Source organism: Podarcis gaigeae (assembly GCF_964106915.1).
Source record: "Podarcis gaigeae genome assembly, chromosome: 14".
NCBI lineage: Eukaryota > Metazoa > Chordata > Lepidosauria > Squamata > Lacertidae > Podarcis > Podarcis gaigeae.
The window spans coordinates 48,386,031-48,410,980 of NC_139690.1; the positions used below are offsets into that span (position 1 = coordinate 48,386,031).

General features: G+C 46.5%; 1 protein-coding gene across 1 annotated transcript; it reads left to right on the top strand.

Annotated features, from left to right (window-relative positions):
• Window positions 1-478: 478 nt before the first annotated feature.
• On the top strand, window positions 479-24,390 carry FLCN (folliculin). The gene is made up of 13 exons (XM_083711577.1): window positions 479-639; window positions 1,851-2,121; window positions 4,515-4,661; window positions 6,575-6,796; window positions 10,124-10,284; window positions 11,736-11,827; window positions 14,205-14,395; window positions 16,833-16,946; window positions 17,356-17,479; window positions 19,886-20,017; window positions 21,556-21,661; window positions 22,275-22,866; window positions 23,013-24,390. The coding sequence occupies exons 2-12, from the start codon at window positions 1,873-1,875 to the stop codon at window positions 22,474-22,476; spliced, it is 1,740 nt and encodes a 579-aa protein (XP_083567703.1). The 5' UTR covers window positions 479-639; window positions 1,851-1,872; the 3' UTR covers window positions 22,477-22,866; window positions 23,013-24,390.
• The last annotated feature ends 560 nt before the right edge of the window (window positions 24,391-24,950 follow it).

Consider the following 24,950-nt stretch of genomic DNA (forward strand, 5'->3'; position numbering starts at 1 on the left):
GCTTCTGTCACATGACTGTCACAGGACTCTCTGGCTCGCAACATCTCCCTAATGGCATGGGGGGAGCAGAAAGAAGAGCCCGTGACTGAGAGGCCCTTGCTCTGATCGCCTTCCCTATTCCCACTAGATTTTCAACCTTTCTGCCTCCATTCTCTTCCTGAGACGGTACGAACCCCAGATTTGTATTGCGGAAATATTACTGCGCATCCCCCCCTCTTTCATAGATAGACCCGCCCGTTCTCTCCAGGCTGGAGTAGGCGAGGGCGAGATCATTTTCCTATTCTAGGGGGTATCAGTGACGATTAGGAGGAGAATGCCTGGAGGCTAACATGCGAGGTTCTGGAACTCAGTTTTTTGTAGCTGTTCTTTCGACTCTCCACTCTGTACTCTTGTTCTCCGCGGGGCCTAAATAAAGGCGACTAGAGCTCGCTTGTCTCCCCCTTGGAGAGTGGGCCTAATGGTACGTCCCGCTCAGTCAGAGTCAGGCGCTTCGGGCAGGACCAGAAGTCTGGACAGCTGCGCATGCGCATAGATGGTTGGCGGAAGCAAGGTTTAGAATGTTGTCCCTAGACTCGCGATAGAAGCCGACCTCACTCAGGACTAGGAGCTTGGTTTTGCACCTGCGGAGGGAACAAAGGGGTAAGGTCTTGGGGGAATGCTTGGGAATGTCAGAGCATGGCTAGGGACGGTGGGTTGGGGGTGTTTCTTTGGATGCGTGTTAAGCTCAAGTTTCCTGCAGAGAGAAGGAGCGAGCATGTTTAGAACTCAAGGCAAGCAGGATGGGGAGTCCCCACTCCAGAATTTATGCATTTTTAAAACTTCCCTGTGCTGCACTTTTGACTCGCTTGCATTGGCTTATTATGCTGTTAAAAGCTAACAAGCAACCAGAAATGATATTGAAACAGGGCGCAGCTCAACAGGGAGGTCTGCTCCTGCCTAGCTGCCCAGGGGGAGAAAACACACGAATGGGAAGAGCTAATGGGTGAGAAGATGGAGGAGCTTTTACAGACTCCAGACAGGGAAGGGCAAGTCTTGAGGGGAGACTTGCTGGATTGGCCGCCAAGAGGTGCCTGGTGCTATAGCTAGCCAGCTATAATGCCCTTTGACTGCAGTTTTTAGATTACATATTTAAGCAATGTGGTTTCATTTTTGTACTGGGAGGCAGTGTTGCGTAGGAGTTGCAGGGGTGGGCAAGGATTGGGGAGATGAGGGTTCGAGTCCTTGCTCAGCTGTGTAACTTACAGCTGACCTTAGGACAAGCTCCGGTGTTCCAGCCTAACAGGGTTGTTGTGAAGAGGAAATGGAGGTGGGAGAATCATGTACAGTGGTACCTTCGGTTACATATGCTTTACGTTACATACGCTTCAGGTTACACACTCCACTAAGCCAGAAATAGTGCTTCAGGTTAAGAACTTTGCTTCAGGATAAGAACAGAAATCGGGCTCCGGCGGCGCAGCAGCAACAGGTGGCCCCATTAGCTAAAGTGCTTCAGGTTAAGAACAGTGTCAGGTTAAGAACGGACCTCCGGAACGAATTAAGTACTTAACCCGAGGTACCACTGTATACCATCTTGATATCAATTTATGTGAGTTCACCCCACTCCACTATCAAGGAGCTTTGTCTGTTATGTTTTCATGTTGGCAGCTACCTTATTCCTTGTAGAAAGGCGGGATATAAATATTAGAAATAATATATTAAATATAGGGCATACTAGGGGAGGGTTTGCCAGTTTTTCAGGGAGCAGAGTGCGGAAAATGCTACTCCTCCAAAAATGCGAGTGGGTTCTTTTTTGAGGCACAGGTTCTGGAAAGGCTGTGTCTGAGACCTGCACCTCTCTCTTGATTCTCCAGGGATTCCTGCCGGGGAGCCGCAATGAACGCCATCGTTGTGCTTTGTCACTTTTGCGAGTTGCACGGGCCTCGCACCCTCTTTTGCACGGAGGTCTTGCACTCGCCTCTTCCGCAAGGGGCAGGCAGCGGAGACAGCCCCGGGCCAAGTGAGCAGGCAGAAGAGGAGGAAGGAGGCATTCAGATGAGCAGCAGGATCCGGTCCCACAGCCCGGCGGAAGGTGCCAGCGCAGATTCCAGCAGCCCAGGGCCCAAGAAGTCCGACATGTGCGAGGCGAGTAGATTTGAGACCGTGAGCTGCTCTTGCACCAGAATGGAAGTGTCAATATCTTGCCTGTCAATAGAAGACTCTGTGTCTTCACCTTCAAGCACTGTGGAAATTACTCCCGTGCAAATACTTGGAGGATTTGTTGCCATTATTTATTAAATTTATTGGTCATTCTTTAACCATAGTAACTCAAAAGTGACTCAGAATGGAGAAACAAGCAAACTCATATTTTGAAACCAGCATTGAAAAACAAAAGCAAAATGCAATTCTGCTTTTAAAAAGCTGGATTATAATAGGGTTGTCATAATAATAGCTTTTATTTTGCAAAATCTCCCCACCCCCAAAAATGTTTATTTACCTATTTTTTTAGGAAAATCACCAAAAAAAAAATCAACACTTCCGATATGGGCTGCCATACGCCTGGATATTTTTTGCCATTTTCTGAAAATTCCACCCGGACGCCATTTTCGACGGATGAATCCTTGCTATGTCCGAGAAATTCCGAATGTATGGCAGCCCTAGATTATAACATCCCACCCACCATAGATAATTGAAAGCTAAAGGCCTGGTGGAAAACAAATGTTTCTGCCTGGCGCCTAAAGATATGCAGTGATGGTGCCAGGAGATCCTCCCTGGGGAGAACATTCCACAAGCGGGGAGCCACCACCAAAAAGGCCTGTTCTCGTGTTTCTACCCTCCAGACTTCCTAAGAAGGGGGCACGTGGGAAAGGGCCTCAGATGATGATTGCAGGGTCTGGGTCGGTTCATATCACAGTTTGATCCATGCGACGGTCATCTCCAGGCTTGACTACTGTAATTCGCTCTATGCGGGGCTGCCCTTGAAGCTGTCCCAGAAACTCCAGCGGGTGCAGAATGCTGCAGCGAGGCTCCTCACGGGGTCTCTGCCATGGGAGCATATTCACCCAGTGCTTTTCAAGCTGCACTGGCTCCCGGTGGAGTACAGGGTCAGATTTAAGGTGCTGCTTTTGACCTTTAAAGCCCTTCACGGCCTAGGACCCTCGTACCTCCGGGACCGCCTCTCCTGGTATGCCCCACGGAGAGCCTCAAGGTCCATAAATAACAACACCCTAGTGGTCCCAGGCCCTAAGGAAGTTAGATTGGCTTCAACCAGAGCCAGGGCCTTTTCAACTCTGGCCCCGGCCTGGTGGAACGCTCTGCCTCATGAGACCAGGGCCCTGCAGGATGTGATTTCTTTCCACAGGGCCTGTAAGACAGAGTTGTTCCGCCTGGCCTTTGGCTTGGAGCCAATTTGATTCCCTCCCTCTCTTTTTTTTTTTCCTTTCTTTTCCTTCTCCTCCTGCGATGAGGCTATATTTTAATATTTTAATGTTCCATTATTTTAATGTTGTATTTTATTTTTGTTTTTAAGTTGTAATCATTCATCTTGTTTTTATTATTGCTTGTAAGCCGCTCTGAGCCCGGCCTTGGCTGGGGAGGGCGGGGTATAAATAAAAAAATTATTATTATTATTATTATTATTATTATTATTATTATTATTATTATATGGGAGAGATCGTCCTTGCAGTATTGGGGTCCTGAGCTGCATAAGGCTTTATAGGTGAAAAACCAACACTTTGAATTGTACCCGGAAACTAATTTGTACCCCAGGATAAATGCTTTGTGACACAAACGGATTTCTCATGCCCTTATCGTGTCTAGATCAGGAGTGGGGGCCTTCCTCAGGTGAAGGGCCACATTCCCTCACAAATGACTTTCTGGGGGCCACATGCAAGGCAAAAGTGGATGGAGCTTTGTGCTTGACTCTTGCCTTGTGAACGGTGTGCTATATTCCAGCCACGTAAAAGTTGAGAGGTTCCTTCCACCACTTCTCTAAACAGGCAAAGGTAAAGTTAAAGGGACCCCTGACCGTAAGGTCCAGTCGCAGACGACTCTGGGGTTGCAGCACTCATCTCACTCTGTAGGTCAAGGGAGCTGGTGTTTGTCCACAGACAACTTCTGGGTCATGTGGCCAGCATGACTAAGCCGCTTCTGGCAAACCAGAGCAGCGCACGGAAATGCCGTTTACCTTCCCACCGGAGCGGTACCTATTGATCTACTTGCACTTTGACGTGCTTTCGAACTGCTAGGTGGGCAGGAGCAGGGACCGAGCAACGGGAGCTCACCACGTCGCAGGGATTTGAACCACCGACCTTCTGATCAGCTAGCCCTAGGCTCTGCGGTTTAGACCACAGCGCCACCCGCGTCCCTCTAACCAGGCAAGCAAGACGCATTATCGCAGCTCAAGGTTCTTAGGCTCCTGGGAATACACAAGATCCGGAGCAGGGGGAGGGAAAGGCACCCACCATTCCTCCTCAGTGCATCCCTTCTCAGCATGGTCCCTGACATACACTAACTCCGGCTTCTCTTTCCGCCACCAGGGGTGCCGCTCTCTGCCTGCAGGGCACCCGGGCTACGTCAGCCATGACAAAGAGACCTCCATCAAATACGTCAGCCACCAGCACCCAAACCACCCGCAGCTCTTCAGCATCGTGCGCCAGGCCTGCGTCCGCAGCCTCAGCTGTGAGGTGAGCCACATACCATGCAAATAATTGCCAGAAGCATCCTCTGGCTTAACATCCGTGCATTATGTGTATTTTAATGAACCAAACAGAGTGGAAGATTCTGAGTTATGAGTGTGTGTATGAACTTGAAGAGTGCTTAGCTTTTTTTTAAAAAAAGTTGCTATTTTGTTAAGTTGTTAATATTGTTTTACAGATTATAAATGCCGTATTGTTTTGTTAATCATATAAAACGACTTTTGTTGTAATGGTGTAAACATATTTTATTTTTCAGTTGCTGTTTTATAGACAGTAATTGCCCGATTGGTGATTTGTTCATTATTTTATATGATTTATGCTGTATTTGTGATGTTCTATTCTGGTTTGGATGCGGGTGGCGCTGTGGGTTAAACCACAGAGCCTAGGACTTGCTGATCAGAAGGTCGGCAGTTCGAATCCCAGCGACGGGGTGAGCTCCTGTTGCTCGGTCCCTGCTCCTGCCAACCTAGCAGTTCGAAAGCACATCAAAGTGCATGTAGATAAATAGGTACCGCTCTGGCGGGAAGGTAAACGGCGTTTCCGTGCGCTGCTCTGGTTCGCCAGAACCACATGACCTGGAAGCTGTACGCCGGCTCCCTTGGCCAATAAAGCGAGATGAGTGCCGCAACCCCAGAGTCGGTCACGACTGGACCTAGTCGTCAAGGGTCCCTTTAGCTTTTTTTATTCTGGTCTACCATGTTGTTATTTATTGTTTGCAAACCGCTTTGGGATTCATTTTAATGAAAGCGGCCTAGAAATACAATGAATCAAATCTCGCTCACTATTTGGGGAAGTGATCAGGGGTCGAGCACCTGTGCGCTGCATGAAAAAATATTTTCTTTTATCTGTCCTAAGTCTTCTTTGGATGTTCTCAAGTTCTAGTGTTATGAGGGAGGAAGGGAAAAATTATGCATCTACTTTCTCCTTGCCATGTATAATTTTAAAAACTTTTATCATGTCGCCTCTTATTTGCCTTTTCTCTGAACTGAAAAGTCCCAAACGCTGCAAGCTCTCTCCCCTATGAACTTGCCTGGTCCTCTTGCCCTTGTTGGTAGCCATCACTGTCTCCTGTGGCAGGTAGTTCCACAGATGAATCGCACTGCATAAACAAGTACCGTATTGGCCCAAATATAAGCCGCACCCGCAAGTAAGCCGCACCTTTAAAATTCGGCAGCTTGGGGGAGGTTTGGGAGCCATGGACGGGATGGGTGGTGTTGCCCCACACTCCCGGGCTGTTCTCAGGGAGGGGGGGAGCTGCCACACTTTAACTTTTCACGATAGGAATTTGGGGGGAAAGAAACAGAAAGGAATATAAGCTCTTTTTATATGCAATAACAGCAGCAAGAATATTACTGGCCCAAAAATGGAAGCAAGAAGAATTACTGATGATTGAAGAATGGAGGATGAAGTTAATGGACTATGCAGAATTAGATAAACTAACAGGAAGGACCGGCGGGGCCAGAAATTCACGGAAGACTGGAGTAAATTTACGGACTATTTGAAAAGTATTTGTGAAGATCAGACGACGTTTGTAGGTTTACAAGAAGTTTTGTGAGGAGTATTATTGAAAGTATTGCAAAAATGGAGAAGGGGAAGGATGATTTGTTAAGAGATGTAAAGGCAATATAAAGTTAAGAAATGCATAAGAAATGGTTAAAACGGTGGATCATCAGAGGTGCTCATGGAAGTCTAAAAAGATTGTATAAGTGATAATTTTTGTGGTACGTTTTATATTTTATATGTTAAAATCAATAATTTTTTTTTAAAAAAAGGTATTTGGGGGGAAAGTGCGGCTTATATTTGGGTCAAAATGGTACTTCCTTGTATGTGTCTAGAATCTTCCAGTGCTCAGCTCCATTGCATGTCCGCGGGTTCTAGTGTTAGTTTGCTCTCGTTGCCAGGTCTGCCCGGGACGCGAAGGCCCCATCTTCTTTGGCGACGAGCAGCACGGCTTCGTCTTCAGCCACACCTTCTTCATCAAAGACAGCTTGGCGCGCGGCTTCCAGCGCTGGTATAGCATCATTGCCATCATGATGGACCGCATCTACCTCATAAACTCCTGGCCTTTCCTGCTGGGCAAAGTCAGAGGCATTATTGATGAGCTTCAGGGCAAAGCGCTCAAGGTGAGAGCATGCTTGCGGGTCATTGCTGTTTCGCCCAAATATTTTTCATTGAATTTTTAAAATATCATTTTTATTAAATCTCCAAAAATATTCCAGAACATTTATCGTCATATACAAAACCCTTCCCCCCCCAAACATAACTTCCTTGTCTTCCCACCCCTACATTCCTGGTGTTTGTTTTTTATTTCTTTAATAATAATAATAATTTGATTTTTTTTTATACCCTGCCTACCTGGCTGGGTTTCCCCAGCCACTCTGGGCGGCTTGCAGCATATATTCAAACATCATTTTTATTAGCTGTTTTACAATGCACGTGTTTTTATTATCTAAACTTCACTATTGTTGGTTCTTTCTGTAATCCATTGCTAATTTATTTATTTATTTAAGATTTTCTTGATTTACAAAAGTGTGTGCAATGTCTCTCTCTCATATTTTTCTTTTCATGTAACATTTTTACAAATCAGTTTCATTTGTTGAGACATTGGGAAGAAAAGGGGGAAAGAGGTGGGGGGAAGATAGGTGCGGTGAGATGGCGATGTTTCTATTTTACTTATTATATGTAGGGTTTGGTGTCAGCGTTGCTTGTGCAGGTTCTTTGCTGTTCACTCGTGTTCCTGTGGTGGTGAGAGAGGTTGGGGTTGGCCTATAGTGTGGCTATTCATTTGTGGTTGGCTGTGGTGGTCTTTGTTTTCATGTGTGAGTTGGGTAGGTGGGTGTTTTGGATCAGGTTAGCCATATTGATTCGTATTCTGTTGGTGGATTTTTGTCGTTTTGTTGGGCTGTGTGTGTGATAAAGGGGAGCCATACCAGGGTGAAGGTGTCTTCTTCTATTTTTCCCCGTGTCAGTTTCAGTTTATTGGTTAATTTTTCTAGTAAGGCTGGTTCCCATACTATTTGGTACCTTTGGTCCATGCTTACTCCTGACAGGTCTCTCCAGTGTCTGGCTATTCTGTTTCTGGTTGCTGAGAGTAGGTGGGTTATGAGTTCTTTGTGGTGTAAGTCTTGGAAGATGTTTAGTAAGGCCAATTCTGGGGTGGTTTCTAATACTTGCTTGGTTATTTTACTTATTTCTCGTATGGTTGTTGTCCAGAATAGTTGGATTTTGGGGCACTTCCACCACATGTGGAGGTATGTGCCTCACTGCTAATATTTTAAATCTTGCCCGCAACTTCATGTATGGGTGATACTGTGATAGGTAATCCATCAATAGGCTCCATCAATTGAATTTTAATAAGGAGAAGCAGGTTGCTGAAAAGAGAAATGGAAGAAAAATTAGTTTCAGAAAAGGGAGAAGTTGTCACGATTGCTGAAAAAGGGAGCCATAGCCATCATGGAATTGTAGAGTTATCTACAGTAGAGTCCAATGGTCATCTAGTCCAATCCCCTGCAATGCAGGAATCTCAGCTAAAGCATCCGTGACAGATGACCATCCAACCTCTGTTTAAAAACCTCCAAGGAAGGAGAATCCACCGTTTCCTGAGAGAGTCTGTTCCACTGTCAAACAGCTCTTACTGTCAGAAAATTCTTCCTGATGTTTAGCTGGAATCTCCTTTCTTGTAGTTTGGATCCATTGCTCCGTGTCCTACCCTCCAGAGTAGAAAACAAGCTTGTTCCCTCTTTTGTGTGACAGCCCTTGAGATATTTGAAGATGGCTACCCTATCAGCTCTCGGTCTCCTCTTTTCCAGGCTAAACAGACCCAGCTCCTCTAACTGTTCCTCATAAGGCTTGGTATAGGATATAGCAATACTGAGGGCCTTTTTGGTGCCTGCTCCCAGACTTTGGAACTCCCTCCCTAGAGAGATTTGACTATGTTTCCAAGCTCAGTTCAAAGTGTTGGTGTTGACCTTTAAAGCCCTAAACGGCCTCACCCCAGTATACCTGAAGGAGCGTCTCCACCCCCATCGTTCAGCCCGGACCCTGAGGTCCAGCTCCGAGGGCCTTCTGGCAGTTCCCTCATTGCGAGAAGCCAAGTGACAGGGAACCAGGCAGAGGGCCTTCTTGGTGGTGGCGCCCGCCCTGTAGAACACCCTCCCATCAGATGTCAAAGAGAACAACTACCACCAGACTTTTAGAAGACATCTGAAGGCAGCCCTATTCAGGGAAGTTTTTAATGCGTGACATTTTAATGTATTTTTAATCTTTGTTGGAAGCCGCCCAGAGTGGCTGGGGAGACCCAGCCAGAAGGGTGGGGTACAAATAATAAATTGTTGTTGTTGTTGTTGTTGTTGTTGTTGTTGTTGTTGTTGTTAGTTGTCCTTCAAAGACTTTCTCATTTCAACGGGCTTTTGGGAACTGACTGCTTTTAGTGAAAGGGCTGGCCTATGCCATTCTGTTTTCATTGCAGTTATCTGTATGCATCCAACAGGTATTCATAGAATTGTAGAGTTTGAAGGGGCCACAAGGGTCATCTAGTCCAACCCCCTGCAATGTAGGAATCTTTCACCCAACGTGAGACTCGAACCCACAACCCTGAGACTCATACTCTACTTTTATATGTAGTTTTCATTTTGTTAATGTGTAATTGTTTGGTTTTTTTTGTTAATTATGGTAGTCTTCCCCCCTCCCCTATGCATTTAGGTGTTCCTAAAAGCCGCCTCAGGTTCCCATCAGGGAAAAATGTGGGGTATAAATAAATTTTAAAAATTAAAACAATCATACTCAGGTTACTGAGTCAATAATAAAAGAAAAGAGGGAAAGGATGAGTGGTCTGGAATTACAAAAGGGTTCAGTGCTACCTTAGAAGCATCTGGCTGAGTCTGGAATAACCTTGTGAAGTGAAAGGATAAGAAAGAGGAATTTATCTGGATGCCGATAGGGATTTATATCTGGATAGAGATGATCAGGAAAACAGGAAGACACAATGAGAGGTAAAGGAGGTGCTGTGGGATTGGTGGAAATCCATGTTTGTTTTTCTTTCTAGTGTTTATATTATGGATTTAGTTTTTGTTTTTTTTGAATGTCGGTTTTTGTGTTTTGTGTTTTGTTATTTTTCGTGTTGTTGTTGTGTGGAAAATACTAATAAAATTTATTTAAAAAAACAAACAAAACAAAAGGGTTCAGTGCATTTTCATTCTGTTTTTAAATATAATTTTTTAATTAATTTTCCAAATTATTACAAATCCGTCCAAATTACTTTAATATAATTTCTTCAAATCAGGTTTCCCACTCCTGTTGCAAACATATGCCCATCTCTTCCTCCTGTTGCCACATCTTCTCTTCTTTAATTTCCATTCCCTCCATTACTAAGTTGTTGTCCAGTTTTACAGCAAGCCATAACTTCCTCCTCACGGGAAGTGCGTCTTCATTCTCGCTCGTCTGTCCTGCAGGTCTTTGAAGCTGAGCAGTATGGATGCCCCCAGCGGGCGCAGCGCATGAACACGGCCTTTACGCCTTTCCTGCACCAGCGGAACGGAAACGCCGCTCGTTCCCTCACCTCTCTGACGAACGACGAGAACCTGTGGGCCTGCCTCCACACGTCCTTTGCTTGGTAACCCACTTTGTGTGTCTCTCAAGTACAGTGGTGCCTCGCAAGACGAAATTAATCCGTTCCGCGAGTCTCTTCGTCTTGTGGTTTTTTCGTCTTGCGAAGCACGGCTATTAGCGGCTTAGCGGCTATTAACGGCTTAGCGGCTTTAAGAAAAAGGAAACAAACTCGCAAGAACTCGCAAGACGTTTCGTCTTGCGAAGCAAGCCCATAGGGAAATTCGTCTTACGGAACGACTCAAAAAACGGAAAACTCTTTCGTCTTGCGAGGCATTCGTCTTGCGAGGCATTCGTCTTGCGAGGTACCACTGTACAGTGCCGGATTTACGTATAAGCTAAACAAGCTGTAGCTTAGGGCCCCACTTTCTTGGCCCCCCCCCCCAATTTTTTTAAGGAAAATAAAACCTGGATGTCCATTTCCAAAATGCAAGATAAAAAACAAATAAAATAAAACCTACATACAGCAACTGTGTTTTGTGTTGTGTAGGCTCCTATGATGTAAGTAATGGCCCCTGCCTGCTAGCCTGCTCCCTGAAATATCACTTGTTTGCTCCTTTCTATATATAGGGTGCCTCCATTCTGCATGGACTGGTTGCATGGCAACAAATGCAAATGGCTGTAGATGCCTATCAGGTCCATAAATTACCATAGGGCAAATATTCAACACAAAAAACAGCTACCATTTGTTGTTGACAAAGGACATCTGGACATAGAAAGGGCCCCATTACCTTCAGTAGCTTAGGGCCTCATCAAACCTCAATCCAGCCCTGCTCACGTAGCATGACAGCTGTGCTTAACCTTCAAGGAAAGATCTTGGTTGAATATTCAACTTCCTTGGATTCTGTTGCATTGATTAAGTCTCAGTTAATTTGTAACGGTCTTCGCCGGATCAGACCTGAGGATCCGCGGAGTCTGCTTCCCATAATAATAATAATAATTATAATAATAATAACAACAACAACAACTTATTATTTATACCCCGCCCATCTGGCTGAGTTTCCCCAGCCACTCTGGGCGGCTTCCAATCGAGTGTTAAAAACAATACAGCATTAAATATTAAAAACTTCCCTAAACAGGGCTGCCTTCAGATGTCTTTTAAAGATAAGATAGCTGCTTATTTCCTTCACATCTGAAGGAAGGGCTTTCCACAGGGCAGGTGCCACCACCGAGAAGGCCCTCTGCCTGGTTCCCTGTAACCTCACTTCTCGCAGGGAGGGAACAGCCAGAAGGCACTCGGGGCTGGACCTCAGTGGCTGAACGATGGGATGGAGACGCTCCTTCAGGTATACAAGACCGAGGCCGTTTAGGGCTTTAAAGGTCAGCACCAACATCAACACCAACTAGACATTTGTCGGAAGGACTTGAAACCGTTGCCCGCCAGCAGCTGATACATAGAGGTGACATTTTTGCTGTGCCATCTTTACTTAAATCTGGGGTCCTTTCTCGCTTCCTCAGGCTCCTGAAGGCATGCGGCAGCAGACTGACGGAGAAGCTTCTGGAAGGTGCGCCCACAGAGGATACGCTTGTTCAGATGGAGAAATTGGCTGGTAAGGCTTGCGGCTGCTTGAGTTGGAAAAAGTGTTGGGTGGAGGAGCAGTTGTCATGCAGTTCTACTCAACATTGATCCAGAACAGAACCTCAATGTACAGTTAGCAGAGTAAAAACTTAAAACACGTTGCAGGATTCCCCCAAAATAGACCAGAGACAATTGTATTTCATCCAGCAGAGCTTTTACTTGGTACTGAAGACAAATGAGCTGTAATGGTCACAAATCCAATACAATCAAGACTGGCCCTGTCCATAAGAAATCCAGTTGCAGCAGACTTAACTTGAACTTATAATATGTCTAAACCTTAACACTATATACAGAACACCACACCAGAAGGAAGAGAGATAGAAAGAGTGAAACCCAGGCTCCTTCAGGCCTTTTATAGTGAGCATGACCTTGACAGAAAGAGATAATCAATTTAAGGTGGCTGTACTCAGCTTCTCTGAAGGAATAACCCAAACATCATGAACATTCTGCTTGTTTCTTTCACACAAAAAGCTTCCAGAACCCTCTTGAATTAATCAGAATAGGAAAGATCTCTGCACATCAGATTAATACTCTAAGAAATGCAAACTGACAGCCCCATCCACTCCCCAAAATTTTTTGGGAGGAATGAGTGCTGAACTTGGACTAGGAAATTCCGGCCTCAAGTCCATGTTGGATCTTTATCTCTTACCTTGCGGGGTTTATATATTGATTTTATGCATATATTGGATGTACTGTATTTTTCCATGTATAAGGCTAGGGTTTTTTTTACCAAAAAAAGTAGGTTTGAAATTGGGGCTCGTCTTATGCATGGGTCGTGCTGAGGGGGTGTTTTCTTAATTTGAAGTCCCCCAAACTGGGGGCCATCTTATACATGGGGGTGTCTTATACAGTGGTGCCTCGCAAGACGAAAAGAATCCGTTCCGCGAGTCTCTTCGTCTTGTGGTTTTTTTGTCTTGCGAAGCAAGCCCATTAGCGGATTAGCGCTATTAGCGGTTTAGCGGATCAGCTGATAAGTGGCTTAGCGGCTTAGCGGATCAGCTGATAAGCGGCTTAGCGGATCAGCTGTTGAGCGGCTTAGCGGATCAGCTGTTAAGCGGCTTAGCGGATCAGCTGTTGAGCGGCTTAGCAGATCAGCTGATAAGCGCCTTAGCGGCTTAGAAAAAGGGGGGGGAAGGAAAAAAACCCCACAGGAACTCGCAATACATTTTCGTCTTGCGAAGCAAGCCCATAGGAAATTCGTTTAGCGAAGCACCTCCAAAACGGAAAACCCTTTCGTCTAGCGGGTTTTCTGTCTTGCGAGGCATTCGTCTTGCGGGGCACCACTGTACACGGAAAAATATGGTATATCTCACCTTCCCTTGTCTTGTCTCTCACTCACATCATGCACACGCACACGCTTTCTCTCACTAGTGCAGCAGGTGAGCTGAAAATAATGCCGATATATTTCGCATTTGGTAATGAATGCACCCTTGGGGAGATGAGTCTAAAAAGCCTGAGAGACACATTTTCACGGTCCTCTAGCGGTTAGGGGGCTCATCTATCAGAAGTAATGTTTTTTAGCATTAACTTCATTTTCACAAAACTAGGCCCCCTGAGGTATATTTTGCTCTAGGAGGCTTAGTTTGGTCAGAATCGAGTATACGCTTCTAGAATGAACGCTAAATACATGACTTCTGGTAACTGAGCTGCCATAGCTGCTAGAGGGCCGGGAAAATTTGTATCCCAAGCTTTTTGGACTTGCCTACCCATGTACTAGGGACGCGGGTGGCGCTGTGGTCTAAACCACCAAGCCTAGGACTTGCCGATCAGAAGGTTGGCGGTTTGAATCCCCGCAACGGGGTGAGCTCCCGTTGCTCTGTCCCAGCTCCTGCACACCTAGCAGCTCGAAAGCATGTCAAAGTGCAAGTAGATAAATAGGTACCGCTCCAGCAGGAAGGTAAACAGCATTTCTGTGCGCTGCTCTGGTTCACCAGAAGTGGCTTAGTCATGCTGGCCACATGACCCAGAAGCTGTACGCCGGCTCCCTCGGCCAGTAAAGCGAGATGAGCGCCGCAATCCCAGAGTCGGCCACGACTGGACCTAACAGTCAGGGGTCCCTTTACCTTTTTTACCCATGTACTATCTAAAGCAAAGGGACACATTGGTTACCAAATGTGATTTCCTCCCCCACCAGTTCTCCTACCCCACTAGACCCCCATCTCTTTCTCTCACCCGTCTCCTTCTTTCTTCTCCAAACGCCCTCACACGACATTCATTGTGTTTTCTTAGCACCAGCTTAGTACCACACTCACTGCTTAATGCATGTATGCAAACAGCTCCTTTCCTCTTCAGAAGGAGCATGGAAATGGTATTTCCTTCCTTAAGGCCTTTCTCTCTTTCTCCTGGAGATCTTGAGGAAGAATCAGAAGGCTGGGACAACTCTGAGGAGGAGGAAGGGAAAGCTCCAAGCCAGGGTGACGCTCGGGAATCCCGAGAGCTTGTCAAAAGCCCCACCGACTCCTCCCTCACCTTGGACTGCAGCAACTGGAACATGGCGCCCCGGAACCAGGGCTTCCGGTCCCTCCGGCACCTCAGACAGGTACAGGTGGGGTGCTGACCTGGGGCCAGCATGAGGTTTTTTTTAAAAAAAATTCATAGAATCATAGAATTATGAGGTTGGAAGGGACCCCAAGAGTTGTCTAGTCCATCTGATCAGATGAAACTGATTATTCCCATATTCTGCTAGGCCAGAGATGTTTAGGGAAGCTTTTAACGTTTAATAGGTTATTGTATTTTAGTGTTTTGTTGGAAGCCGCCCAGAGTGGCTGGGGAAACCCAGCCACATGGGCGGGGTATAAATAATAGATTATTATTTTTATAAAGAAGGAATAATTCCATCCAAGTAAGAGTGGCAGATAAAATTGATGAATTACAGTGGACGCTCGGGTTGCGAACGTGATCCGTGCGGGATGCACGTTCACAACCCGCAGCGGTGCTCATGCGCAAAGCGCAGTTTAGCGCTTCTGCGCATGCGTGACCACCGAAACCCGGAAGTAACCCATTCCGGTACTTCCAGGCTTTGGCGGGTCCATAACCCAAAAAAACGGAACCTGAAGTGTCTGTAACCCGAGGTATGACTGTACAGTGGTGCCTTGCAAGACAAAATTAATCCGTTCCGCGATTCTCTTCGTATAGCGGTTTTTTCGTCTTGCGAAGCAAGCCCATTGACAGCTTAGCAGATTAGCGCTATTAGCGGCTTAGCGGCTTTTAGCGGATCAGCTGTTAAGCGGCTTATCAGCGGATCAGCTGATAAGCGGCTTAGCGGCTTAGGAAAAGGGGGGAAAGGGGGGGGAAACCCACAGAAACTCGCAAGACATTTCGTCTTGCGAAGCAAGCCCATAGGGAAATTCGTTTTGCGAAGCACCTCCAAAACGGAAAACCCTTTTGTCTAGCGGGTTTTCCGTCTTGTGAGGCGTTCGTCTTGCAGGGCACCACTGTATAGTGAAATGGCCAAACTTAACAGGAAGAATTAGAAAACCAGGAAGAGGCAAAATTTAAAAAAAGAATAGGGAAAGCTTATGATCTGTTTGAAAAATTATTGTAAACAGTGACATTCATTGGTAAGTTTGGCCGAAGATTGGAACTATGGATTGGCAAAGGATTGATCGCAATAGAGTTACGGAAGAGAAGCAGACGGGAAATCGTTATATGAGTATCCCCACAAAGGGGGCGGGGAGGAAAGTCAAAGGGGATTTCATGTTTTTATTGTGTTTGTTTACTTTCCTTTTGCTTATTGTATGTCAAATTGAAAATGCAAAAATTAATTGTATATACAGTGGTGCCTCGCAAGACGAAAAGAATCCGTTCTGCGAGTCTCTTCGTCTAGCGGTTTTTTCGTCTTGCGAAGCAAGCCCATTGACAGCATAGCGGATTAGCGCTATTAGCAGTTTTGTGGCTTTTAGCAGCTTTTAGCGGCTTAGCGGATAAGTGGCTTAGCGGCTTAGAAAAAGGGGGGGGAGGGAAAAAAACCCGCAGGAACTCGCAAGACATTTTTCTCTTGTGAAGCAAGCCCATAGGAAATTCGTTTTGCGAAGCACCTCCAAAATGGAAAACTCTTTCGTCTAGTGAGTTTTCTGACTTGCGAGGCATTCATCTTGCCGGGCACCACTGTATAAAAGAGAGAAATGTAGTCCAACCCTCTGTAATTCAGGAATCTCAACTAAAGCATCCATAGCAGATGGCCATCCAAACTCTGCTTAAACACCTCCAAGGAAGGAGAGCCCACCTCCCGAGGATGTCCATTCCCCTGCCAGACAGTTCATACCGTCATTCTTTCAGATGTTTAGTCGGAATCTCCTTCCTTGTAACCTCAAGCCACTGGTTTGAGTCCTGCCCTCCAGAGCAGGCGAAAACAAGGTTGCTCCCTCTTTCATGGGACAGCCCTTGAGATATTTGAAGATGGCTATCCTATCTCCTCTCAGTCTCCTCTTTTCCAGGATAAACACCCAATTCCTTCAACCGCTCCTTATCAGGCAATGTGGCTCCACCCACTTTTGTCATGCCCCGCCCCTGCCCCTATAAATGCTGGGCGTTTAAAGATTCTGCCTGTATTCTAAATTCATAACAACAGTAAGCCAAAGGGATAGTGTTTTCAGAACATAGGCAGCTGAGTTTGAAGGCCGCAGTGGAAAGATGACTGGTTGAAGCACGGGTAGGCAAACTAAGGCCCGGGGGCCGGATCTGGCCCAATCGCCCTCTAGATCGGGTCCGCGGATGTTCCGGGAATCAGCGTGTTTTTCCATGAGTAGAATGTGTGCTTTTATTTAAAATGCATCTCTGGGTGATTTGTGGGCCATAGGAATTCGTTCATTCCCCCCCCCCCCAAAAAAAATATATAGTCCGGCCCCCACAAGATCTGAGGGAAAGTAGACTGGCCCCCTGCTGAAAAAGTTTGCTGACCCCTGTATGAAGCTTGAGAGGGTGTGTTAAAAGAATGGATGGTAATCTTTACATCATTTCCCCCGCTTTAATTTTAGGTTCTGGGGCCTTCTGCCTTCCGCATGTTGGCATGGCATGTGCTCATGGGGAACCAGGTCATTTGGAAAGCACGGGACGCAGACCTTGTCCAGTCCGCCTTCGACGTCCTTCGGGTAGGAACCTAAGAATCTGCCTTATCAAACCCTCGGTCCACCTGGATATTGCCTGCAATGAAAGGCAGGGGCTCTGTGGGACTTCAGAAATTCCCAGCCCTGCAGGGAGATGTCAGGATTTGAACCCGGGACCTTCCGAATGCAGAGCAGGTGCTCTACGACTGAGCTACCGCCCTTTCGCCAGAGCCGTGTCTGCTCTCAGTCACCCGGGCCCATGCATCTTGGGGGCGGAGAGGTGTCTGGCGGTGATTGGCTGGGCTGCCCTGATGTCACAGGAGGGGGCGGGGCAGGCAGAGAGCCCTTGTCCCCTTCCAGCCTGCTGCCGACTTGCCCTGGGCAGCGCTGTGGGTTGCGAGAGCGAAACCTGTGCCTGGGGCGGGTTCTCACCCTGCTGCCTTTCCGTCGCCAGACCATGCTGCCAATTGGCTGCGTTCGGATCATCCCCTACAGCGACAAATACGAGGAGGCTTATCGGTGCAACTTTCTGGGCCTCGCTCCCCACGTGCAGATCCCGCCCCACATTCTGTCATCTGGTAAGAGCACCTTAACCTCTTCCCTTTTTATTGGGTCAGCTTCCAGCACACACAGAAACGTCAAATGTCAAAAACTTCCCAATACAGGGCTGCCTTCAGGTTGCTTCTAAATGTTGTATACAGTGGTCGCCTTGGGTTGTGAACGTGATCCGTGCGAGATGCACGTTCGCAACCCGCAGCAGTGCGTCTGTGCATGCGCTGGTTGCGATTCGGCTCTTCTGCGCATGCGCAAAGAGCGGTTTAGTGCTTCTGCGCATGCGCAACCGCCGAAACCTGGAAGTAACCCGTTCTGGTACTTCTGGGTTTTGGCGCGTCCGTAACCCGAAAAAACACAACCTGAAGTGTCTGTAACCCAAGGTATGACTGTATTTATTTATCTCCTTGACACCGGATGGGAGGGCGTTCCACAGGGAAGGCGCCACTGCCAAGAAGGCCCCGCGAGTTTCCTGGCCGAGTGGGGAATTTGAACCCGGGTCTCCCAGGTCCTAGTCAGACACGCTAACCACTGCATCACACTGCCTTTCTGAATCATATGTGGCAGATCCTCACCCCCTTGCAGATCATTTCAACTTTGCTCAGCTTTATATATATATATATATATATATATATATATATATATATATAAAACCTCTTTGGCCCCGTGCTTTATCATTATCGCAGCTCGACTAAAACTCTCATCAGAATAATTGGGAATTGGGGGTGTTTGACTGGAACTAGAGATGGAGTGGCCGCTGAAAATACGTATCAATTTTATCTGTGTTTTACTGATTTGTTCGCAAGCTGCCTTGGGGATTAGCGTGGGTGAAGGACAGTTGAACCAACAAGAAAGAATAAAGCTCGGGTTGTAGTTCAGCGGTAGAGCACATTCCTTGTAGGCAGAAAGTGGAGAGTGTCAGATCCTGGTGTCTCCAGTCAAAAGTAGCAGGTAGGCGGGGGGGGGGCACATTTTGTGGCTTGTGGTCAGTGCTGGATTTACGTAGAAGCTAAAGAAGCTATAGCTTAGGGCCCCACTCTCTTGGGGGCTCCAAAAAAAATTAAAGGGGGGGGGGAATTGGATGTACATTTCCAAAATATAAGATAAAAAACAAATAAAATAAAACCTACATACAGCAATAGTGTTTTGTGTTGTGTAGGCTCCTATTTGTTATGTGCAAATGGCTATAGATACCTATTAAAGGTAAAGGTACCCCTGACATTAGGTCTCGTCGCGGACAACTCTGGGGTTGTGGAGCTCATCTCGCTTTACGGGCCGAGGGAGCCAGCGTTTGTCCGCAGATAGTTTTTTCAGGTCATGTGGCCAGCACGACTAAGCTGCTTCTGGTGAACCAGAGCAGCGCACAAAAACACCTTCCCGCCAGAGTGGTACCTATTTATCTACTTGTACTTTGACGTGCTTTCGAACTGCTAAGTGGGCAGGAGCTGGGACCGAGGAATGGGAGCTCACCCCGTTGCGGGGATTTGAACCGCCGACCCTCTGATCGGCAAGCCCTAGGCTCTGTGGTTTAGACCACAGTGCCACCCTTAGATACCTATTAGGTCCATAAATTACCATATAGCATACAGTGGTGCCTCGCAAGACAAAAAGAATCCGTTCTGCGAGTCTCTTCGTCTAGCGGTTTTTTCATCTTGCGAAGCAAGCCCATTGACGGATTAGCGGATTAGCGCTATTAGCAGTTTAGCGGCTTTTAGCGGTTTATCGGCTTAGAAAAGGGGGGGGGGAGGGGAAAAACCCCACAGGAACTCGCAAGACATTTTCGTCTTGCGAAGCAAGCCCATAGGAAATTCGTTTTGCGAAGCACCTCCAAAACGGAAAACTCTTTCGTCTAGCGAGTTTTCCATCTTGCGAGGCATTCGTCTTGCGGGGCACCACTGTATATTCAACACAAAAAACAGCGACAATTTGTTGTTGACAAAGGACAGCTGGACATATAAAGGGCCCCATTACCTTCAGTAGCTTAGGGCCTCATCAAACCTCAATCTGGTCCTGCTTGTGGTACACTTGCAATGTTGAGAGACCGCCATGAGCACTATTCCTCTCCAGTTGCTCCTTTGCTTTTCTTTGCTCGCTACCCCATCAGGATAAAGCTTTCAATGGTAGATTTTATTTTACTTTATTTTCCTGCACAATCTCTGGGCTGAATCCAGCACTAGTCATTAGCATTCCTGTCCATTGATTTCAGTGGGTCTCTTCTTGTGATTAACGTTGGACACGACATGCTGATGAGAGTAGCAGTCCAGAATCTGGAAGGCTCCTGGTTTCCCATGCCTGCTCTAACCATTCTACTGCACTGTCTTTCGGTGTGGTAACTAATTATCCTGTGACTAATTTAGGGACGTGTCTCAAAGGCTGCACTGTGGTGAGTTACTGTTTGCAAAACTCTAGTGTGGGCTTTCTTTCCCTTTTAGAGTTCACCGTCCTTGTGGAAGTCCGCACGGCCACGCGGTCAAGCCTCTACCCTGTCTTGTTTGACGATGAGCAGCCTCTCAGCAAATACGAATTTGTGGTCACAAGCGGGAGCCCCGTGGCAGCAGACAGAGGTAAGTAGCGTGCCATAACAAGAACAGAGTGCTTTGTGGTAGCCATGTTGAAACGGCTGTCACCACGATAAATCAGAGACACCTACCATGTTGTTGTTTGTTTTAGGGTAGGGAGGATGAGAGGAATTAGGTATGCAAAAAGAGAAGTCGTGTTTAATAATAATAATAATTTATTTATATCCCGCCCTCTCCAGCTGAAGCCCGGCTCAGAGCGGCTAACAACAGTAAAAGTAACACAGTTTACATAAAATCACAATCAATTAATTGAAATACATTCTAAAATCACTTCATTCTGAAATCAATTCAGAATCAAATGAATGGCAACCATTGGGCCAGAGTTCTGTAGGGATTACCAAAGGAGGGGGTCAGACTGTGCCTCGGTCAAAGGCCTGGTGGAACAGCTCTGTCTTGCAGGCCCTGCGGAAAGATGTCAAAATTTGTGGCATGAAATACCATACTTTTCCGTGCATAAGAGGCTGCCCCCATGTATAAGACTCCAAATAGAGAAAATGGGAGGAGGGAGAATGCCCAGAGTTGTTGAGCTTTGGGGGGGGGGGGGAGGTTTGCCGAAAATCGCTCACCCGCAGGAATGCAGCAGCCAATTGCACACACATTGGCGATGCCACCAATCGTCTGCAAGCTTGCTGAAAGCAAGCACCAATCGCCTGCCCAATTGCCAGAGAAGCCAATAGCCAGCACTGTTCAGCACCCACCAATCACTCGCAAAAACGCCACGGACAATATCCTGCTTGCAGCAGCCACCAATCGCACCTCTCCACTATCCGTGTATAAGATGACCCCAAGTTTTTAGCATAATATTTTAATAAAATATCCTAGTCTTAAACACGGAAAAGGACGTGGGTAGCGCTATGGTCTCAACCACAGAGCCTAGGGCTTGCCGATCAGAAAGTTGGCGGTTCGAATCCCCGCGACTGGGTGAGCTCCTATTGTTTGGTCCCTGCTCCTGCCCACCTAGCAGTTTGAAAGCACGTCAAAGTGCAAGTAGATAAATAGGTACCACTCTGGTGGGAAGGTAAACAGCGTTTCCGTGTGCTGCTCTTGTTTGCCAGAGGCGGCTTAGTCATGCTGGCCGCATGACCCGGAAGCTGTACGTCGGCTCCCTCGGCCAATAAAGTGAGATGAGCGCTGCAACCCCAGAGTCATCCGTGACTGGACCTAACGGTCAGGGGTCCTTTTAATTTTTTTAACACAGAAAAATACAGTATCTGCATGGCAGTTTGGGGCAGCAGTAAAACTGCTAGCACATTTGCAAAGCTAAGCAGGGTCCGGTATGGTTTCAAATGGGATGGGGGACCACATGTTGAGATTGCTGTATTGCAGGGGTTGGATTAATGACCCTTATAGTAAGACAATGCAAGCCATGGGTTTGTGCCAAAGGGCAAGGTGGATTTTGAGGAGGTTGCTACCTGTGTGTGATAGAAATTTTGAAACTACGTAGTTTTCCCCAATGCTGCACTGCCTGCTTCCAGAACACTTAATACTGCAGCACAGCTAAGTATTTTTCTTTCCGGTTCCAGTTGGTCCCACCATCTTGAACAAGATTGAAGCAGCCCTGACGAACCAGAACCTCTCTGTGGACGTGGTGGACCAATGCCTTGTCTGCCTTAAGGAGGAGTGGATGAAGTAAGTGTCCAGGGGCCTTGAGAAAACTTGCTACATCAGGCCAGAGCCCTGTCTTAAGCCCAGCACCTTCTTTTCTTAGTGGCCAGTCAAAGGCCTTTGGGCATAGCTGTCGACCTTCCCTTTTTTGGTGGGAAATTCCCTTATTTCAGCGCCGTTTCCCGCTGCTATCCCGGATTGTTAGATATCCCGTAGACTGTCCCCGGGACAGGTGAGGCTGCTGATCCCTTATTTTTGAGGCTGCTGATCCCTTATTTTCAAATCTGGAAGTTGACAGCTATGCCTTTGGGAAGCCTGCAAGCAACGACCTGAATGCAACAGCAATTTCCCCTGCTTCTGATTCATGGCAATGGGTGTTCAGAGGCTTTAGCCTCAGAATAATAATAATAATAATAATAATAATAATAATAATAATAATAAATATTCTTTATACCCTGCCTATCTGGCTTGGTTTCCCCAGCCACTCTGGGCAGCTTCCAACTTATATAAAAACAATTAAACATTAAAAATCTTCCCAGCATGTAGCTGCCTTCAGATGTTTAGAGACAGAAAATTATACGGCTTTCCACTACGCAAAGTGTTGGCTGCGTATGAGCTTTCCGTTTTCCCTCTGCAGCAAAGTGAAGGTCCTCTTCAAATTCACGAAAGTGGACAGCAGGCCGAAAGAAGATACCCAGAAGCTGCTGAGCATCTTGGGAGCGGCCGAAGAGGACAACGTGAAGCTGCTGAAATTCTGGATGACCGGCCTGAGCAAGACCTACAAGTCTCACCTGATGTCGACGGTCCGCAGCCCGACTTCTTCGGAGTCTCGAAACTAGGAAACTAGAACTCTTTCGGCTCTGCTGGAGGAAACCCTCGCTTGAGCCTTCAGCCTTGATGTTCTCTATGCAGCAGAGCAGCCCGGCTGTTTCAGGATGCAAGGGGACACAGAATCTCATGGCGTATCCTCTGCAGATCAGAGCGTGTTTCTGTGTGCTGGTTTGCAGTAGGTTTGGAGCACCTAATGCTTCTTCCTGATAGTGAAGTTTCTTTGGCTGGAAGGCTGTTTCCTCTTGAAATCTGAGGACTGAGGGGGCTTCTGGACTTCCTCCTCTGTGACAGCAGGCTAGAGGGGTGAGGTGTTTTATTACCTGGTGAGGCAGGCTTCATCAACACCTTTCGTAATCTGGTGACCACACATGGCAGCCTGAGAATCTGAATTAGTCTAGGCCGCAGTGTTTCCCAACCTTTGGTCTCTAGCTGTTTTCGGACTACATTTCCCACCATCCCTGACCACTGGTACTGCTAGCTAGGGATGATGGGAGTTGTAGTACAAAAGCAGCTGGAGACCCAAGGTTGGGAAACACTGGTCTAGGGATGGGTTGAAATGGTATCTCAGATGCCCTGCAACATCTAAGCAAAATTAAGTGGCTACTATTTGATGCCCCTCCAAACTCACAGACAGGACTATTCCTGAGGGAGCGCCTGTCCCAGCGTTAGGAACCAGTTTGCAACCATCCTGTTCCCCCCATGTTTGGAAGTTTTTCCTCGGGTGAGCAAGCCTGTATTGTGGGAAGCGACTTTTGGTTCCCCAAACTCCCCATCTGAAGAACCCGCTGAGAAAAGCCGTCCAGCAGCTTGAGACGCTGAAAAAGACATATTTGGCTGCTCTAATTTGAACGAATTTGTGGAGACCTCTTCTTCTCAGGCAACGGGAGGACAGGAACCCCTGTCACCCGCCCTGCGCGGGAAGCTAGGCAGGAGAGAACTGGGAAGAAAGACCACGCTCCCAAGTGAGGGGGTGATATCCAATTTGCACATTGACCTGCCTAGCGGAGCAAGTGGGGAGGGGACAACCCTATTCCAGGATGCCCTCTTCCTTGCAGCAAAACAGAAGCTTACACTTAAAAATAAATGAAATCTTGCATCCAAAGGTCCTGTACTGTATTCTGAAGGAAGGCAACATGAACTTGCATCCCTGTTATCCAGAGTTATGTTGCTGCCTTGTACTTTTAGCAAGATCTGACTCTTGCCTACTTACTAGGACTTATTTGCCGGTAGGGAAGCAAAAAAATTGTTTTGCAAGTCCATTGTAGCTTTATATCCTGCATGGTTACATACCCAGATCCCCTTCCTAAACTACTTCCATGTGCAAGAGCTCGTGCATTCAGTTGCAAAATGGGAGAATATTTCAAGGGTGCCATTAACTCTCTGCCGTTGGTTTCAGTGGGACTTGGGTTAATTTTGAATGGACTGTACCCAGTTGTACCCAGCCTAGGAGGTAGTAGCTTTTGCTATTTCTGGTGAAATGGAATTTGCAGAAATAATTTCTTTTGAAACGTGTTCAAGAACATAAACATTAGTTAGTTTTCCTCCCCTCCCTTACCCCATAAAGTTTTTATTTCTAATTGCATAACTAAGGTGATGGTGGGCAAACTCCACAAATATCCTTTGCTGGGAAAGAAAACCTAAACTTAAAATATTTAATGTTTTATTTTAAAACGGGGAGAAGTGAAAAAAATAATAGGTGGTGAGCCTAGGTTTGCGGTGTCTGATTTTAACATTTTTATCTTGGCATATGCGGTTAACATATTTATACTAATCTACTCCACAGGAAGATTCCTCTAACAAAACTAGCTATTATTTCCATTTTGGAGATGTTAGCAGGTCCTTATTGATTTTTTGTTAATGATTTCAAAGAGTGTGTAAAAATGCGAACCAATAAAAAAAAAAAGATGCTGTATTTTTTCCCCTATGAGGAAAATGTGGATTTAATGTTTTGGGGAAATGGGGCTTTTCCAAGAGTGTGGTTTTTGCTGTTCAGCCCAGTAAAACAGTGCCTAATGGGCAAGTCACTGCCCATTTGAAGTAACATACTCTCAAATATCAACAACCTCAGATATGCAGATGACACAATCTTGATGGCAGAAAGTGAGGAGGAATTAAAGAACCTTTTAATGAGGGTGAAAGAGAAGAGCACAAAATATGGTCTGAAGCTCAACATCAAAAAAACGAAGATCATGGCCACTGGTCCCATCACCTCCTGGCAAATAGAAGGGGAAGAAATGGAGGCAGTGAGAGATTTTACTTTCTTGGGCTCCATGATCACTGCAGATGGTGACAGCAGTTACGAAATTAAAAGACGCCTGCTTCTTGGGAGAAAGGCGATGGCAAACCTAGACAGCATCTTAAAAAGCAGAGACATCACCTTGCCAACAAAGGTCTGTATAGTTAAAGCTATGGTTTTCCCAGTAGTGATGTATGGAAGTGAGAGCTGGACCATAAAGAAGGCTGATCGCCAAAGAATTGATGC